Source organism: Penicillium maclennaniae (genome assembly GCF_028827695.1).
Source record: "Penicillium maclennaniae strain IBT 15551 chromosome Unknown utg000003l:1.0-5670915.0:1.0-5674809.0, whole genome shotgun sequence".
NCBI classification, from domain to species: domain Eukaryota; kingdom Fungi; phylum Ascomycota; class Eurotiomycetes; order Eurotiales; family Aspergillaceae; genus Penicillium; species Penicillium maclennaniae.
The window spans coordinates 4,892,033-4,910,349 of record NW_026623215.1 but is presented as its reverse complement, the minus strand read 5'-3'; the positions used below and the strand labels follow the sequence as shown (position 1 = coordinate 4,910,349).

At 52.6% G+C, this 18,317-nt stretch overlaps 6 protein-coding genes across 6 annotated transcripts; 1 reads left to right on the top strand and 5 right to left on the bottom strand.

The window, feature by feature from the left end:
- Positions 1-264: 264 nt before the first annotated feature.
- On the top strand, positions 265-773 carry N7477_003963 (mitochondrial 37S ribosomal protein mS37; the record flags this gene model as incomplete). The annotated part of the gene is made up of 3 exons (XM_056965626.1): positions 265-394; positions 507-586; positions 675-773. The coding sequence occupies 3 exons, from the start codon at positions 265-267 to the stop codon at positions 771-773; spliced, it is 309 nt and encodes a 102-aa protein (XP_056825579.1).
- Positions 774-974: 201 nt separating this feature from the next.
- N7477_003962 (cytochrome P450) lies at positions 975-2,237 on the bottom strand (the record flags this gene model as incomplete). Its single annotated transcript, XM_056965625.1, has 2 exons — positions 975-1,111; positions 1,163-2,237. The coding sequence occupies 2 exons, from the start codon at positions 2,235-2,237 to the stop codon at positions 975-977; spliced, it is 1,212 nt and encodes a 403-aa protein (XP_056825578.1).
- A 142-nt stretch (positions 2,238-2,379) lies between these two features.
- N7477_003961 (uncharacterized protein) lies at positions 2,380-2,634 on the bottom strand (the record flags this gene model as incomplete). The annotated part of the gene is made up of 1 exon (XM_056965624.1): positions 2,380-2,634. The coding sequence occupies one exon, from the start codon at positions 2,632-2,634 to the stop codon at positions 2,380-2,382; it is 255 nt and encodes an 84-aa protein (XP_056825577.1).
- Positions 2,635-3,110: 476 nt separating this feature from the next.
- Positions 3,111-4,569, bottom strand: N7477_003960 (calcium/proton exchanger; the record flags this gene model as incomplete). Its single annotated transcript, XM_056965623.1, has 3 exons — positions 3,111-3,195; positions 3,250-4,088; positions 4,162-4,569. The coding sequence occupies 3 exons, from the start codon at positions 4,567-4,569 to the stop codon at positions 3,111-3,113; spliced, it is 1,332 nt and encodes a 443-aa protein (XP_056825576.1).
- Positions 4,570-5,354: 785 nt separating this feature from the next.
- N7477_003959 (guanine nucleotide exchange factor DCK1) lies at positions 5,355-11,799 on the bottom strand (the record flags this gene model as incomplete). Its single annotated transcript, XM_056965622.1, has 2 exons — positions 5,355-5,680; positions 5,739-11,799. The coding sequence occupies 2 exons, from the start codon at positions 11,797-11,799 to the stop codon at positions 5,355-5,357; spliced, it is 6,387 nt and encodes a 2,128-aa protein (XP_056825575.1).
- Positions 11,800-13,240: 1,441 nt separating this feature from the next.
- On the bottom strand, positions 13,241-17,862 carry N7477_003958 (GTP-Rho binding exocyst subunit SEC3; the record flags this gene model as incomplete). The annotated part of the gene is made up of 4 exons (XM_056965621.1): positions 13,241-14,244; positions 14,312-15,263; positions 15,319-17,492; positions 17,673-17,862. Coding segments are annotated over 4 exons (4,320 nt in total), but the record flags the coding sequence as incomplete, so codon positions are not given.
- Between the last annotated feature and the right edge of the window lie 455 nt (positions 17,863-18,317).

Genomic DNA, 18,317 nt, shown 5'->3' with positions numbered 1-18,317 from the left:
AGTTTCAGGGTAGATGAAATAATTCAAGACTTAAAAACACATCGTTTCACTAGAAAATAAAGCAGCAAGTGGCAATCATCTTCGCGACCTTCGCCCGATCGATCTGCTTAGTCATGCACCTCCGCGGAGCCAAAACTTCCAGGGATTTTGCGAACCTCCATCTCGCAGGTGCCAAACTCCCCCTCGCTGTCCACGGAGCCCGACATCTCGATTTTCCACCGTCCCGATACAGTCCTCGTCCTCTGAATCTCTCCGGCTTTCGCAATGGCTGGCAAGGGCAACGTCTCCACCCGGCTCAACCCGCTCCGGTTGAACACCATCAACCACCTTCGCGTCCGTCGCCCCAACCAGCATGAGCAGAACCCTTGCGTCACTGTCATGTCGTCGATGCTGAGTACGTCTTTTCTTTTATCGCCGCGTATACCGAGTTAATTCGCCGCGTACTTCGGATCTCTACGGAAAAACATTAGAGGATCTTGAATCACAGAGTACTAACGAATGTCTAGACTGCTGGGCATCGCAAGGATACGGTTTCGAAGGCTGCGCTGGTCTCGAGGCACAATTGCGCAAGTGCATGGACTCATCGGTTCGTTTTCCCTATTCATCTTTGCTGTTCCAGTCCATCTCATCCTATCGACCAATATCGACCAACTGACACCTATAATCCTGTCTAGAAATCGCAAGAGAAGAAGAAGAACACCGTCAACTACCACCTGATGAGAATGTATCCCAAGGTCGTGGGCCCACGGAAGAAGGACGGCGTGTTGGGCTAAATCGAGTCGCATCATCACTGGGAGTTTTATTGTCCGTTTGATCCGCAGATCGCGAATTCGACGGATCTGCGGGTTGATGGGCACAGGAGTTTGTTTTTGCATTGTACAGTATATACCTACGTGACAGCGCGTGAAAAGAATTGATGTATCATTATCTTGGCTTCATATCATTTGATTTGATCTGAATATCGATGTGGGTATTTAGACGGCGTGGAATTTCAAGATTAATTTCTCGGCTTTGGGATGCACAGTATAAGCATCTATTTCTTGAATGTCTTCATCGTTGATGATGGTGGTTCGGAAATTCGTGTATACCGCCGCGGCGACGAGTTTGGATTCTAGTCAAGTGAGCACATAATAGTCTACTTGGCAGGTTCGGTGAAACGTACCTTGCAAGGCGAGATTACTACCAACGCACATCCGACCTCCGCTGCCAAAGGCCCAGAACCAGCGACGTCTTTCTTCGAGTTCGGCGGGCGAGTTCTCTTCCTTGAGCCAGCGGTTCGGCTGCCAGCTTTCGGGATTGGGGAAAACGTCCGAGTTTCGATGTAGCGAATAGGCTTGCGCATTGACTCGGATGTTGGGAGGAATATTATCATAACCCGCCAAAGAACAAGATGGAGAAGGAGTGATTCGGGGTTGGATGCCTGGAATTGGCGCATGAAGTCGCAATGTCTCCGTGACAATAGCTTCCAGAATAGGCAGATTGTCAATCGCTTTTGCCGAAGGGAGATCTGCGCATTTGGGGAACACGATCGACGGGTTGAGGGTCAATAATTCCTGTCGAAGCTTCTCCTGCCATTCTGGATGCTTGGATAACTCCCAGAAAAGGTAAGTCAGACCAACGGCACTAGTCTCAAAGCCAGCTGTAAGTTGATCGTACATCTCACAAGCGATATCGATTTGCTGCTGTTTTGGATCCTGTTTGGAGCCTGTCTCTTTTATAGATTGTTTGTCGAGGCTTTGTTTCAACTGCTTATAGACGATAGGCTCAACAGCAGGATCGGTTGAATCTAGACAATTGGCAGCCCTGCCGCAGAGATCTAGCGCCCATGCATCGAGAACTTCGTTCGCCTCGTCACAGTACTTCGGAATCACGCGGAGTCCCACACAGCTAAGCCATCCCTGTAGCTTCGGCGTCTCTTGGTGATAAAACTCGAAAGGCTTACGGCAGAAGTACATATGAAGCCATTTCCTGCGGTAATCGTGATCCTGGAGATGATTTGTACCGTTCTTCAAGCCGAACAAGTAGCATGAGACGAAGTCCATGGTCAATCCCATATTTAGATCATGCACATCGAGGGACTTGTTTGAATTGACGGACTCTTGAATGATAGGCAGCAAGCAATCGAATATTACTGCATTGGAGACCAAGCGTAGATGAGGTGATGTCTGCAGCGTGGACTTGGAGTAGATATTGGATAGCATTCTCTTACGGGTGGAATGAGTCTTTGTTCCGACCATTGTGAACATGCTCACCGTTCTACACGGATTAGTCCTCTTCCAACAATACCGACGGTGGGAATGAGCTCACCCGAGCGATCCAAAGACCCGTGGATACCAATCATGTTTCTCGAACCCGCCCGTATAAACCGTTTTGATGCCCTCATCGACACAATTGATCGAGAGCTCCTGAGGGGCCAAGTCTCACGAGCGGACCGAGACGCTCATGAGCAGCCTGGATAGTCCGGTTATTTGTCATGCGAAAACGTCTCCAGAGCATCCAGGCAGGAGAGATGGGGACACTCCAGTGAGCATTGGGGATCTTCGCCAATGGCGAGATGAAAGCAGGGTAGATGATCCCCTTGTAGAGGATCAAGGCCACCACGGCGATGGCCAGCGTTGTGACCGAGAGAGCCATGACAGACTGAGGAAGTTCGCAATCTTCCAAAGGGTGTGAAGATTGGTAGCCAAACTTATATAGGTACCTGGCGTTTACTCCGGATCCGTGGCCGTCCCCACTTAGGCTTGGAGAGAGCACTAAATCGGTAAGTCGAGGAGACACGGGGGCTTCTTTGGGGCTGATGTGTCCAACCAGATGCCCGATAACTTCCCCGCGCTGATAAGAGTCCCGATAAGCGGCAAAATGACGAAGCTAGAGACACTTCTCCGAGGTCAGTTACCGAGAGTATAGAGATAGAGACTGTTTGAAAATTGACATTGAAATTGACATTGGGAATTGAGGTTCTGACAGAGCTATACAGACATTTAATTTTCTTTAAAGTACACAAGCAGGCTATTCCAACGGGAGGTGGGAACTCGCTCACGCGACACGAACACATCAAGTTAGTGGAAGAGGCGATGAAAAAATATAGACAAGCTATGGTAGTTCTCAAATCAGTTGACAAGCTTGCTCAAAATACCGACACCATCGCCGGCATCATCGGGGTAGACGTAGAACGCAAGGGCCAGGATCATGTACCTGCGAGAACGTTAGAAAGAGACCAAGAAAGGTGAATAGCAAGGGGACACGTACATTCCGAGACACATGCCACCCTCCAGGTAATTCGACTTGCCATCCTGGATCAACAGGGTGACAACCAATCCGGAAATAAAGAAGGCGACGGTCTCGAAGGTCTGGAAGTGCAGGGTCATCTCGATATTCATGATCCAGCCTAGGATCACCAGGAAGGGGGTGACGAAGAGAGCAATCTGCAAGCTGCTGCCGATCGCAACCCCGATCGCAAGGTCCATCTTATCCTTGTAAGCCACCACGACGGCTGTGACATGCTCGGCGGCATTGCCGACGATCGGGATCAGCACCAGACCAATGAACGTCTTGCTCATGCCTGTCTTCTGCACGATACTGTCAATGCTGCCCACGAGGTAATCGGCGCAGATGGCCACGAGAATGGTGACGACAATCAGCGCGACGGTGGCTGCCCAGGGGCTAAGGATGCGCTCTTCCGCTTCCGCTTCCTCCTCGGCGCCGCCAGCAGTCTCAGAATCGCTGCCATTGCTCTCCTCGAACAGCTGGGCGTGGGAGCGCAATTGGAAGTAGAGGTACATCACGTAGAGGACGAGCAGAATGATGGCGGTACCGTGGGACAACACGAGGATATTGGCTTGGGAGTCCTGCTTGGAAGTGGAAAGGGCAGCGTAGAGAGTCGCGGGGATAATCAGGGATGCGGATGCGACCGCCATTAAGGAGGACATGGTTGAAGCCACGGTGCTGTTGAACGACTGCTCTGAGAAGCGGAGACCGCCGACGAAGAAGCAGCAGCCCAGAACCAAGAGGATGTTGGAAAGAATGCTACCCAGCATACTGGCCTGGACGACGCGGATCTGCTTATCCTTTAGCGCAATGACACTGACCTAGTCACCCCCGATTGTTAGCGATACAAGATAATGCCATGATAGAACTTGATATTGGGAATCCAGATCTTACAATCAGCTCGACTGCATTGCCGAAAGTCGCGTTCATCAAGCCACCGAGAGCCTGACCCATGGTGGCGGCCAACTCCTCGGTAGCGAAGCTCAGCATGGACGCTAGCGGGATAATGGCGAAGAAGTTCAACACGAAAATAGCGGTAGAGTCCCAGCCCAGGGCACCGGCGATAATACCTAGCGGAACAAAGATGAGGAGTACATTGACATAGTCACGAATCAGCGTCAACCACGCGAGACGCACGACATGCATAGGCCATCGCACCCAGACTCGATTGTCCTTGGGGTGGTGATGATGATGTCCATGCTCCGTCTGTTCATGAGGAGAAAGGGCTTGGAAGGAATGAGAACGAGATTCACTGAGCAGAGCAGTGCGCTCGCCCGGGTCAACTGTGCCATTGCCGCTCATTTTTCTGCTGGGGCCGAAGCTGTGGCTTCGCACTTGGGAGCGAAATTGAACGGAAGCTGTCGGGAGTCAGTTGGAGGGATGAAACATTGACAGGCGAAGGGGTAAGGAAAGGGCTCCGTACACATCTTTTTGCTACGCGAGAGAGCCAAGCTTCGTTACTTGCAACAGGAAATAATGGCGGGAAATTCCAGCCACACAAACCGTGGTCGAGACTACCAGAAGAAGGGGGGGGGAGATCGTGATGCAATGGGCGCAATGGCCGTTTCGAAAGGAATAACCCGCACAGCCTCGATGGTACACGCTACACAGTGGAGAACTCTGGACCTGTTCCGGCTGCAGGGGGAAGCTTGGACTTAGTTTTCTGATGGTTGAGGATCTCCACCTCTTTTGGAGTCCAGATTGCCATTTGATTCGCGTGTTGGTTCTCGACGGAGCCAAGACTGGGCCAAGACTTGCACTGCCACATTTCCACAACTGCGTGTCACCCTTGGTTGGAGGACTCGGTACTAGTCTCGGATCTCGTCTCGGTTTCGTTTAGACCGTGCAACTTCGGTTTGGTATTTGGTATAAAATATACTGGAGCTAGTATATAGCACATGGTATCTCCTCAACACCGTCCAAGCAGGAAAAATCAGAAACAAGGAAAAATTACAGTAGGAAGTCACATCAAGGAGAAGAAGAAGACGAAGAAAATGATCGGAGAGATCAAGTTAAAAGGGAGAAAGATGAAAGATGAATGATGATGGATGAGAGATGGTAGGTGAAAGGGAAATAGAAAGGAAAGATTACTCCTCAAGTAGCGCGCCGTTCGCTTCGAAATCCATCCGGCTGTTCTTGCGGCCGACGCCCTTGAAAAGACTGAATCGTCGGAATACTGAATCGCGCATCCCGCTATTGGTGTTGTAGCTGGTCGGCTGGGAGGGGACTTGGGCACTATTCGGGCCAATGTTACCATTGGTACCATTGATACCGTTCGTAAGGGTCACTTCCCGTCCTCCATTTGTGCTTTCACGCGTTACCGGACGAGAATAATCGCGCGTCGGCGGAAGAGTGGACCACCCGCCGCTCGAGACGGGTGCAGGTCGCTCAGGGGGGACTACCCACTGCGCCGCTGGCTGCCGGACCACGATGCTGGGATCCGGCGCGACTGCGACCATCGTGTGACTGACCGCCCGTGTCGCGTGATGCACTGCGAGAAGGCCGCTTCTTCAGGGTCTCATCGCCGGCACCAGCGATGGACGGGGAAGAGCCATGCTTGCCTTGGGCGCCGAACCAGCTTCGCCGTTTGTCACTTTTCCCACCCCGGGAGTGGTCGGTGGCCCGACTATGGATGGTGGCTGCATCGTCTTCTTCCTCGCGCTCCTCGAGATTCTTTTCTTTGCTGCCCGACGGCTGGATGGTGAAGATCGAGTTCGATTGGCCGTGAGATCGCTTGAAAGGATTGATGATGCTGATGCGATGGCTGACCGATTGCCTGTCCGAGCGCTTACGCGTGTGGCTATGTCCTCGGGTGGCTCGGATAAGCTCTTGCTCGGGGCTGACGGAGCGCTGCACAGCCTGATTTCGACGCTCTGATGTGGAGGATTGGCGGGGTTGGGTCGGTGTCGGGCTCGAATGCTCGGGTGGGGATGTCATGAGGGATGCCAATTCGGGCTCAAAAACGTTCTCATAGCGACGCAGGAGCTCCGCCTGCGTGGCTAGATGCGCTGGGCGCTGGTAGAGGGACAGCGCATGCTTAATCGCCAAGGCATGGTCGATAAGGGCAACAGCGAGGGCGTTCTCCATCGGATCCATCGTCTCCGCTTCCTCGGGTTCCTCTGGCTCTTCATCTTCATACTCGAATTCCTCAACCTTGTTCTTCGTACCCTGAGCACCGCCAAGGAAGTCGCGGTACAAGGCCACACAGTTGGAGGTGGATCCCCGCATCTCAAGCAGTTGTTCCAGTGCCTCGGTCAAATTCGACAAGCCATTGTCTTCGCCCGCTGCAGCTCGGCGTTCCAGGAGTTGCAACTCCTGTGTCTTGCGGCACGTTCGCTCAATGGCTGTGTGAAGGGGCGAGAGAGCGACCTCCTGAACAGAAACAATCTCACTGCGACGAAGGATGTTCGGGAAGGCCTCCGCAACAGTAAAGATGAGCTTCTCAACATACTGCTCACGCACGTCCGAGCTACTCGTGTGCCTCCGGGAAGTAGCTGAGAAACGAGAAGGTTCTGAGATCAACAGATGTTCACGAACGGAGTGTGGCACCTTAGAGCGCTGGAAGACAGGATGAGAAACATCACGGTGGGCAGTGACTCCACTGATCTGGAGAAATTGGCCCTCGTAGTCGGGGATCTCGCCGGACGACATGATCTGTGCGGTGGGATGCTCCCGCTGCATGCGATCCACAAACGATGCCATGCGCTCTGTCGGGGACCCCTCGAAGACAAACTCCTTATCACGCAGGGCGGGAGGGAATCCAAGACCCTTGTAGACGACCCGGAAGTAACGGGGGAACTGTTTGTCACCCTTGGCAATGATGTCGTATATCCGAGCCATGGAGCTCTGAGCCCGAGAGAGCTTGGCAAAGTCCATCGTGGTAGCTTCGTAGTGGGCCGCAAGCTCCTTGTAACATGCAAGTGCTGGAGCCCAGGCCAACGCATTCTCGAAATGCTGGATCATGGAGAAATACAGGGCCTCCTTCCGCTCGAAAGCGCTTTGTGCGATGAAAGGTGGTGACATGATCTCCGAAACAGGTTTGTTGAGATCCCATTCGTAGAGGTCGGCATGGAATTGCAGAGCAAGACCAGCCTCGGTGAAATTGCCAGCGGCGGCTTGGGCATCGGCCAATTCATGGACATAACGAATGAAGATGTCTTCCCGGCCCATGTCTTTCATGTATTCCATAAGCTTCAGGGCGTGGAGACTTTGAATGGACGCGCTGCTCTGCGAGGCCACCAGCAGGTCAAGAAGCTCATCGACAGTTGCAATGAGACCTTTCATAGCGCTGAATAGGTCTTCATCAGACTCCGCATCACCTTCGAACAGGTCCAGAAGCTCACCGACAAAGATCTTCTGACTGACGCTCTCACTCATCTGCTTAGACTTGAAGAGAGAATCCAGGCTAGAGATGATCTCTGTCTCGATGATCGAGATATCTTGATTGAGATCCCACTCGCTCAGAATCATTGTGCGAAGAATGTGAACAGCAACATGTCGCAGGCCCTCATGCACACTGAGACAAAGACCTATAATCGGAGGAACCAGGTTCGGAACGTACTGAACCTGGTAACCCCCCAACTTTTTCAAACCATAACGTTCCTGCTCCTCATCGGTAGTATCCCAGCCGATCGCTTCCCAGGTGGAATGAAGCAGATCCGCGCCTTGCTCGCGAACATCGCCAGCGATCTTCCAGACAGCACGACGCTTCTGTTCAGGGAATGTCTCCAGGGCAAGAACATCGCTCGAGATCACCTTCAGCAGCGTCGTAAAGAAAGATTCCCATAGCCTAGTATCAAAGGTATCGGCATCGTCGGGGTTGGGAAGGAATTTGTCAATCAGGAGCAACCCGAGATGCTCGAGACTCTTGATGGCAGCCCGATGATTGTAAACATGAATGCTGAACCAGTTTTCAGGATACGCCTCACAATCTATGATGGAATTGTGGGCTTCAAGCGCTTGTGAAACGAATGTAGCAAGCTCCATTTCTCTCAAAGCGGGCATCTTGGGTGTCACGATCTTGGCTATGGCGGCCATGATGGCTGACAGTTCTACCAGCGACTCGTCAAACTTCTGCGGGATCGTAGAAGTCTTAACCTGGAAGGGGAAAGCCTTGCTGAACAGTAAGGACAGGTACTCAGTCTCGTCCACACCCTCAGTTGCTATAGCACAATATGAAGCGACAATACTCGGCATAAATTCGTACAGCTGAGGATCCGGATGAGAGAGCAATTGAGCGACAATTGCACTGTTAAGTCGGACCTGATCTCGGTACTGATCCGAAACGGTTCCATTGGAACCCCAGTAAGGCGCCAGCCAACCAATACAGCTGGAAATCAAAGTCCTTCTCTCGTCGCCGGTTGCAAAGATCTCGAACTGGGTGTAGTTTTGGATAAGCACCAATTTGTAGAGAACTAACATTCCCGTAACATCCTTGCATGAATCCATGAAACTCAAAGCGATCATTATCATTTCATCCCGCCCGAGGACATTAGAAAGCTCGGGGAGCCATGAGTGGAAGTGCTGGACGATCAAGGTCTTGCTTCCCACCAAACTCGGTGAGGGGTTCTTCATCAATGTTTCCATGGACTTGAAAATTGTATGCAAGTCTCGGTTGAAAGTGGACTGCACAGTGGTAATTCCAATGCCTTCTTCCTTGGCCTTTTGCTGCTCGCGGGCTTTGATGATGAACTTGAGCAAGTGGCGTCCCACCTTGAAAGCGGCACGGAGATTGCGAGACTGATGGAGCTCGGTCGCGGCGTTCAAAAGGCGCAAGTAGCTGCGGATAAGGCACGGGGTGACAAAGGGGAAGTTGAATTGCGAGTCAGCGTAATTATCGACCAAGGGGCTGAGGTTGAACCTCCGGTCGTGAACAATCCCCAGCACGGTGACCAGGTTGTTGAAGATTAAATCTTCATATTCTTCGTTTCCAGCGTTCTCAGCAAGAATACCGAACAGTGCATCAAACACACTGCGGAGCTGCTTGACAATCTCAATCTCTGGGACGAAGAGGAGACGCTTCAGGGTATCGAGGACCTCGTCGACGGGGCGTTCCTTCCAGTTCAGCAGACTCAAGATGACCTGATCCTGTGAGTACTCGGTACTGCACAGATGGGTTTCAAGACGCAGTGTTGCTAGAGGGCCGGTGACTGCTTCGTCCTTGGCAGCTTCGTTCTTGCCAAGTGCACTCCATGGGAGGCTGAGATAGGCGCCCTTGCCATTCTCAATACTAGAGGTCTGCTTATCGTAAGCATAAAGCAGAAGTGAGTGTTGACCATCTCGAATGAACGCATTCTGATCCCAAAGAGGCATCCATGCAAGAGCGAAGGGGAATTCCGGTGCATCCGCAACACTCATAATGATATGAGAGCCAGGAATGCGGTTTGTAGGGATTTTCAGGCGAATTGTCTGATTCCACGGAAAGCCGCGATCAGCGATGGTCGTACGCCAAGCTGTCACAGAGGTCGGAGCAGAGGATGGGAAGACACATCTGTCCACACGTGTGCCAGATGCATCGCGAACCTCTAAGGTCAGTTGAAGATTGCGGAGACCAGTATTCGTTTGGAGGGAAATCTGGCCAGCAGACGGATGAGATAGCAGCGCATCGGTAGGGAGCACGGCCTGTGAAAGTGTAACATAGATGTCGGATCGAGGCTTCGCAGGTGCCTTGGAAAAACCGATGCGCCTCGTCTGTATAACATCGTGTAAAATCGTGGGATTTTGACGGACAAGGGTTTCGGTATCGGTACTGGTGAATGGATGCAGATGGAGATGTAGACGTGCGGCCGATTGAGATCGCACATATCGACCGTTAGCGTTCGGAAGCAGCATTTGAAGTAACTTCTCAAAGCCTTCCGCGTAAGCCTCGCCTTCCTCGCCCTCTTGAGGAGTCGACCAGATATTGATCACCTGCTCGGCATCTTTGTCTTGTCGGAGAACAGGGGATACCTCCAAGATGCCAACTCCCACAGTGCGAATGGCCATCGATTCTTTCATGGGCGCCGGTTGAGGAGATGTTGTTTCCTGGGTATTGGACGAGCTGCTCGATGACCGTGGGACCGCTTGGGCAGGAGACTTGACTGATTGATCAAGGGTCGGACTACCCCGTGCCTTGGGAGACCACATCATACTGCGCCGTGTCCTCAAGCTTCCCTTAACTGATGGCTGCACGCCTCCGGCGCTGGGTGTCCGTGTAGTAATCGGGCCTTCTCTCGACATAGAAGCCCTCGACGGCGTGATTTCAGCAGCAGACCGGGACTCTACCGTCCGAACGAAAGCAACCAGATAAAGTTGTCGTCCATTGGCGCTGCCATCGCCGATATCAGTGGCAGCAAGTTCAGTGAATAATGTTTTCAGCTTGTTACTGTGTGTCAAGCTAATGAATTTGTCGGGAGATGGAATGTCCAAGCTATACGTCTCGGACAGCGGATGATACGCACCGGCGTCTGATCGAGAGTATAGCTGCATTCCAAGGGTCACAGGGCCTGGAACAGTTCCCGATACAGCATTTATTTCCAACAGCATATGATGCAAAGCCGTGGTGTCGGATGTGGTTGTAGGACGATCATCGAGCATGCTCATTTCGGATTGTAGCTTGGCCAGCTGAATTGCGGAGTCTTCGCCTGTCAACAATCGGCCTCTTTGTTCTGAATCGCGCACAATGATATCTCCACTAAGCATCTTGTTGGCGCGAACAAGCTTCCACACTGTCTCATCGCGCAGTACTTCCTTCTCTTTCCCAGTCAACACATTATGAAGCAATTGGCGTCGCGAAAAGTCCAATTCTTGGACAAGTCTTGACACCTCCTCCAGTACATCATATTGACGAGCGAGAAGTAGCTCGTGTAGGTTGGTCGAATGCCATTCGCGGAGACATGATGCGATCTCGTCGACGAGCGGTTCTGTCAGAGAAGTTGGGGTCTCATCGCCAATTTTCAACATGGGCACAGGCGCAGCAGGTTTAGGCGCACTGGGATCTCGAGGAGCGAAGGACATAGGCGTGTGCGGGATCGATCCGGTTCGATAGGTGTGGACAGATCGCGGGCTCGAAAGGTCCGAATCATCGGTCTTATTGATCACAATCTGTGCAGGCCTTCCCTTTTTTGCGAGGACTACATCCGTCACCTCGCCGACTGTCGTCGACTCGCCTATGGAGAAGGCCAAGCTGCTTCGAGACACATAGTCTGTGTCAAGGCCAGGCAGGGTCAATCGGTCCAAGCTCTTCCGATCGCCGTTGAGCATGGCCTTGTAACCATCACCGTCCCCCAGTACCTCACGGATCTCAACGCAGTTCCGGGGAAAGATGCCGGAGAAAACGCGGGCCTCGAGAGTTTGACCCTTGGTACTCGTCAATCCCGCCAACAGTGACGGCGGTGCAACTAGATAACCACGACACCATTCTCCGTCCGATCCGCCTTGTTCTATAATGTATAATTCATCGCCGAGTTCGAGGGGGAGGTCGGCCGGGGAGGAGGGGTGAAACGGGTAGATGGCCACAGCAAAAGCAATGCGAGGCAGCGGCCGCCAGGGCATAGCTGCGGCGAGCTCTGTTCACCGAGCGCGAGTAGGGATTCCCAAGAATAAGCTCAAGGTTGTACCGGCTCTCCCCGCACAATGTGGTTGACGTTCCGATCGCAAGAATTTCGAGGCAAGGGAGGCAGCGATTCACGGGGAATGTTCGTCTCGAAGGACCGCGACATGCAGTCAATGATCCAAGATGCCGGGTCGAGGGGGAGGAGAACCGAGATGAATGCGATTGCGGATACGATATGCGACAGATAGGAAAGATTCTAGAGGGTCATGATCGTGATTAGGAGGACGGATCATGGAACAATTGAGAAAGCTTTTGCGCAACTGGCCTTGGGGGCCGACAGTCCCGATGTGCAACGGCGCAAGCTAGCTGTTCAGAGCAGGGCGAGTCCTCTCCGAGTCGCACTCGCTGTCCGTGGTCCCCCTTGCGAGGGAAACCTCTCGCGTAGTGGAGACTCCCTGACCCTTTGGCCGTAACAGTGGGGAAATCAGGAGGGGTGAAAAGAGGGACTCACCGTGGAATAGAAATACAAATGAGAGGAGAAGGTCGAGTTGACGAGAAGATCTCCAGGCCACGATCCAGGGCAAGAATCAAAATCACCTTAAGTTTCTCCCCACACACCGTACAAAGCTTGGGAAGGCAGCCCGATTGGCACTCCGCCGAGGCAGGTTTCAGCGGACAAGGACAGCTACAGAGTGGGCAGTTGATACAGACGGCATTGGAACGGGTCTATTTGTTGTGGCTTTTTCTAATCTCTTTATCTCTTCAATTCCCACCATCGTTCACTGAAGCAGAGCTCAAGCCTTGGGAGTAAGAGCTATATATGGCCCACGCATCATAGCTCTGGAGTTCCCTTGGAGAACTCTGGAAGTTACTACTAGAAAACTACTTCACCCAAGCGCAATGGGTTCTCCAATGTCTCGATCCACCGTGTATCCCAGCTTGAAAGCAACAATTGCGAATCGCAAGCACGGACCAGAGCGTGCCCCTGAGCCGTGAAATGAGGTAAAATGCGATGGCCTCGAACAGGTGGACCCGGGGCGGCCTATCCACACCAATCATCGCTCAACAGATGGGCTAAATTGTGGGCATTCGATTCCACGAAGATCAGAAGGGATTTAACCTCACTGCATTCATGTATCTAAAACAAAGTTAATTGGGACGTTGGAAGAATCTCGTGCAGAAAGGAGAGGGCGAGTTATATCGTTCACGACCATGACTACTAACCCTGGGGTACCTTACGAAGACTGAAGCCGAATACCTGCACACTTGACACAGATACCCCTAGTTGGAAACTATGATGAAACTGTGTCGCGATGGACTTGCTTTCAAAGGCTTTGTATGTAACGGGAGCCATGAAACCAATTGCGCCCAGCTGATGACCCAACGCTCCATAATCCTAGATATGGTAAAACGAGAAAAAGAAAAAAAAATTCAAGACGCTCATTTCCGGAACATTGCCAGGGCGTCTTCCTTGCGCCATTCCAGCTCCAATTGTCCATCGTACACCGTGTCGATGATCCGTCGCGTGCGGTCATATGCCTCTTCGTAGCGGATCTCACATTCCCGGAGAACCTTGATCACCAGGCTGCGACTGAGGCCCGGGTCATCAGCATCACCAAAGTGCTTCTCGACACGCTTCTTGAGCATGTCGACGCCACGCTTGATTTCCTTCGTGTCGTAAGATGAGAGGACCTTCTTGGCGACCATGCGGGAGTGGCTGGCCCGGCTTGCAATGTCGGCTGCATTGCCGTTTGCCTGCAGGTTTTCGATGCTCTGCACAAAGTCCAGCAGCTTGCCCAAGGGTCGATGGATGACGGCATCGAGGTAGAGTTTCATGTGCTCATCAAAGTCGTGGTGTGCCCGATCAAACCACCGCTGTAGTACTGGGAGGTTGTGTACCTGAACCTCCTCAAGGTAATGGTTCATGTTCTCGATCAGGAGGATGTGGTAGTTCAAGACCTCCTTGTCTTCGGGGTCACCGGCACTCGCTGCTACGCCCGGTGGTTGGCCGGGTGCTTCCTTGGCAATAAACTTGAGTGACTCCCACATGGCTCGATTGATGCGCTCGTACGCCTCGTTCACGCTAATGCGAATGTCACAGAACTCGCCATTCGCCAGCATATTTTCTATGGCTGCGGAGAAGTGGGGAAACACACGGATAAAGGAGATGACACCCTTTCTCTTGTTGACCTTGACTTTGGTGTCCTCAATCCCGCGAATCTGTTCATCGACGAATCGATTGAACATTCCCATCAGGCGAGAGTGGACTTTCTGTAGAGTGTGGATGATAAATTCTTGGTTGGTATCATCAAGGTCGGCCATGGCGGTCTCCAAGGCGAATAAAATTCCGATTCCTTGCATAGGGTCGGCCTGCAGCGCCCAATCGACACTGCTCTGTAGATCGTTTGGCCAGAAAGAAAAGACTTCATCCATGATCGCTTCCACTCTCTTCGCCATTGAGCGATCAGGATCATGGGGCTGCTGAATGGAAAAGCTTGGGCATGTGCGTACATCGGGAAGTGGCAGCGGCCACCAGGTCGGAGAAATCGGCAGTGGCCAGAGAGTTGAGGTGGAAATATTCCACCACGAAGTTCTGTTCTTCACTAATCATGTTCAAGGTCTCACGCAGGGTTCCGGCAAATGCTTCGCAAGCCTCAAGTTTGCCCTGTTTCTTTTCACTGGAAGCCAATCGGAAGCCAACTGCGGCGCGAACAGTCTTGCCTCGTCGGACAGTGAGCTTGCGGGCCGCCATGGTAATACCCTCGCCCTCTTTCTCTTTCTCCTGGTGAGTGAAGAGAAGTTCCGACTCGTCCCCAGTTGGCTTCTTGGCGGTCTTCTTCCACGCTGTACTATTCTCTCGGAAGTCATTCTGGTAGGATGGCTTTGATGTTTGTTCATAGAGGTTGACTAGGGCCTGCCATTCGGACATACTGACCTCCCGGGCAAACAGCATAAGTGGGTGGTACATCCAGACTTCACTCCGGAATTGCTGCCGCGCGGCGCTGTCCAGCTTCATTGGATCTCTGATCGTAGATGCAATCGCATCGATCCATTTTTGGTCCGCCATTTTGAAAGCTACTGCCATGTGTTGCTCCAGCCGCTGCAAGAATACCAAGGCGGCAGAGCGGTACTCCTCTTTCTTCTCCTGGATGGCACGCATTTGGCCAAATTCGGTGTTGGCGTAGACTCCCACACTAGCATCGGCCTGCCGCTTCTTATTTTGACCAATGTCAGCATCGATCATGAGCATGGCCTTGTATAACGTTGACAGGGCGGTCTCAGTGTCTCTTAGGGCATGAGGATTGCTTAAAGAAGCTTCCTTGAGAGGACGCATCTCGTTGTCCGAGATTGACAATGTCTTTAGCAGATTCTGGAGCTCAGTCTGAAGGAGTTTTTGATTTGCCGTTTGCACCTGCAAACCTTGAGATCGAGTTTCAATATACGCCACATCATCGTTCAGAGTCTGTCACAAAGTGGTCAGCGTCGTGTTCAGTGGGAATCCGGATCATATCACTTACATTCAATTCGTGGGAGTAAAGAGTTAGCAGTCCTTCCATTTCTTCACACTCTTCAATTGTCTTGTCAATGAGGACTGCAAGCTGCTCAACCTTGCCTTCTTGTTGTTCGAGGTTGCCAAGCCAGCTCGTCGCCTCGACACGACCAATCTCACGACGAATATCAGCTTCCAGATCTTCAATCTTCTGCTCGTCCCCTAGACGGCCATTCCATCCCAAATCAGTGAGGATGTCGTCAAACTCGATGCCGCGTCCATCGAGCACACCGGGATCAATGCCAAGGGCTTGACAGTATTTGATAGTATGATCCTCGCGTCGCCTCCGGTTTCGGACCTGTGCTGCCGGAGACGGTGTCCGTGAGCGATCTTTCACCTTTACAATGTCTGTCAAAGAAGTATTCGACTCTTCCTTAGCAATAGCCGGAGACAATGGGGTCTCTTCAACGGCAGCCTGCGTAATTTCGACAGTTGGAGTGGTAGGATCACTAGGGGCAGGAGGTGCTGCTGCCGTGGCAGCAGTGGTGGCGGCAGCAGCGGTAGATGCAGTAGACGGCACAATAGCTGGAGGCTCTCGAGGAGATGTTGCGTCCACAGGACTCTTCGGGGGCTCGTTGCCTGGTCGTGCGAGAGATGGAGCAGGAAAAACGCCGGTGACGCCATCAGATCCAGCTTCTTCGGCCTGCTGTTTCTTCGCTGCGGCAAGAAGTCTCTCACCGGCTCCACCAGGCCGAGGCTTGAAACCGCCATACGCATTGGCCGCCTTTCGGAAAGCGCCTGCAACATCCTTTGCAGATGCCTTTTTCTTGATCATGGGACCCAGTCCCGGACGGTGTGCGTCATCGTCTTCCTCAGATGGCTCGCCAGGGATGCTTGGCGCTTGTGTTGCTTCTGTCTGTGATTTCTCTGCCAGTGGTGTTTCTGTTGGCAGTGGTTTCGGTGCTTGCGATAGTTGCGATAGTTGCGATGCTGCTGCCTTCGGTTCTTCCTCGACTGCCTTGGGTGGCTCTTCAGCTGCAATGACGGTAGCTGCGATTTCGGGCTCAATCACAATTGGCGATGAAGGTATTTCTACTCTCGCAGGCGAGTATGCGACGTATTCAGTTTTCGTTGCCAAAGGAGACAGGGCGTCTGAGCCAATCCTGTCCTGAGAGGGACGGGGTCCCTGGTCCAACGGAGAACCTTTCTCAAAACCTTCGCCATAGGGTGACTTTGGTCCAATACTACTTCCAGGGCTAGGAGGATAGCCACGATTATCGCTAGTAGCTGAGCCGGCAGTAGTAGGTCGCAGTCCATCAGTACTGATCTTCGGGACCAATGTTCTTGGATCGGAGGCATGGGCTGTGAGTGCTGCACCTTCCTCTGAGGTATTGAGGAAAGTAGACAAAGCATCTTGGCTCTTCGGCTCAGGCCGTGGAGGCACAATTGGTTGCTTCATAGGAGATGTGCTGAATGGAGACGGGGCAGGCTTGGACGCAGTGGACGGGCGGGACAACTGTTCACGGCTCTTCTGACTTCGAAGCATAGGTTCCTCTGAGGGCTTCCGTCTAATATCTTGTGGTGCATCGCGGCTGTGGTCGCGACTGCTGTAAGCCGACTGCGCTGGTACTGGCGGCTCTGGTGGAGCGCCAGCAGGAGGGCCGGCAGGAGGACCAGAAGGAAGGCCCGGGGGAGGGCCTCGTCCTGGTAGCGCTGCAGGTGCAGCAGAGCCAGATGCTGCAAGTAATTGTCGTTCCCTCTCATCGAATCCAATTAGTTCCGGAACCTTGCCTCCGGTGTACTTCTTGAAGATCTTGACCAGACTGCCAATGAAGAACTCTTTCTCCTTGGCTGTACGGGCATGCCAATAATATGGCTTTCCCACGGTAACGACGAAGCCAACATTTCCTGCCCATTCCTTATGCTTTTGCTCAATCGGTGACTTCGGGACGAAGGCGCTGTATGATTGAATGGCGGACAGATCGTCGAGCATCCAAGTTTTGCCAATGGAGAATGACCCGTCATTGTTTTCACGGGCTTTGTGCATTCGTACCCGGCCAGATCTTCGAACTGAAACGATGATAGCGCGGGGTTTCTTGTTCTTGGGATTCGAGTCTGGCGGAGCAGGGGCGGATGGATGCGCTGCATCCTCCACGATGCGAACATGTGTGATATATGATTCGACCACTGTGAAGGCATTAGCTGGTAGTCAGCGATTTCAAATCAATTTGAAACCAGTGCGCAGGATAGCAGACTATAGTCGCAGGACGACTATGTGGCCGCAGTCTGAAACGTCACAGGAACCATGCAGTGCTATCCCCTGGAGAGGAGAGAGTATGTATTTCCTTGAGCGCAGAGAGGGGTGGGCATTTTCTCACATACAAGTTCCATCGGCATCTTTCTTCGAGTAGCAACTCTGGATAATGCGTTTCTTTTCGTCCTCAAACTTCTCCGCTCTGGACATAGAGCCATCGCTGCCATTACGTTCTCCCCACGCCGAGCATCGCTCGGCGGAGGCGGACGGGGACGATCTCGGCCATTCATTATCGCGGCGCTGCCCAAGTGGGGTGACCCTTGTATTGCTTATTAGAGCCCCAAGATCAAGGGGACATGGTCGAGAGGTCGGGGTCGGAATGAGCGAGAAGCGCCGAGCGCACCGTGCCCAAAGTCCGAATTGACGTGGAATAGCAACACAGACACGGCGATCAATCGTATAGAGCACAGGGCAGGAAGAAAGGGACGGGGATGCAATTCCGAATGGGCGTTGAACTAGATCACCACTTGTTTGGGGTTGCGGGCAGCGGGCGGAGAGCTCGTGGGAGCGGGTAATCGAGTTGATCCGGCTACTACGGCTGCATGCCACAGCTATTCATCGAGCTAGGGATGACTTGCATCTTTGAATTGAAGGCTCCTTATGCTGGTCCCGAGTCCTAGCTACAGCTTTGATTCTCATCTCATGAGCCACATAACCAATCTGCCCCTCATGCGTAGGCTATTTCAATATGTCTTCATGCCTTGATGCCTGAG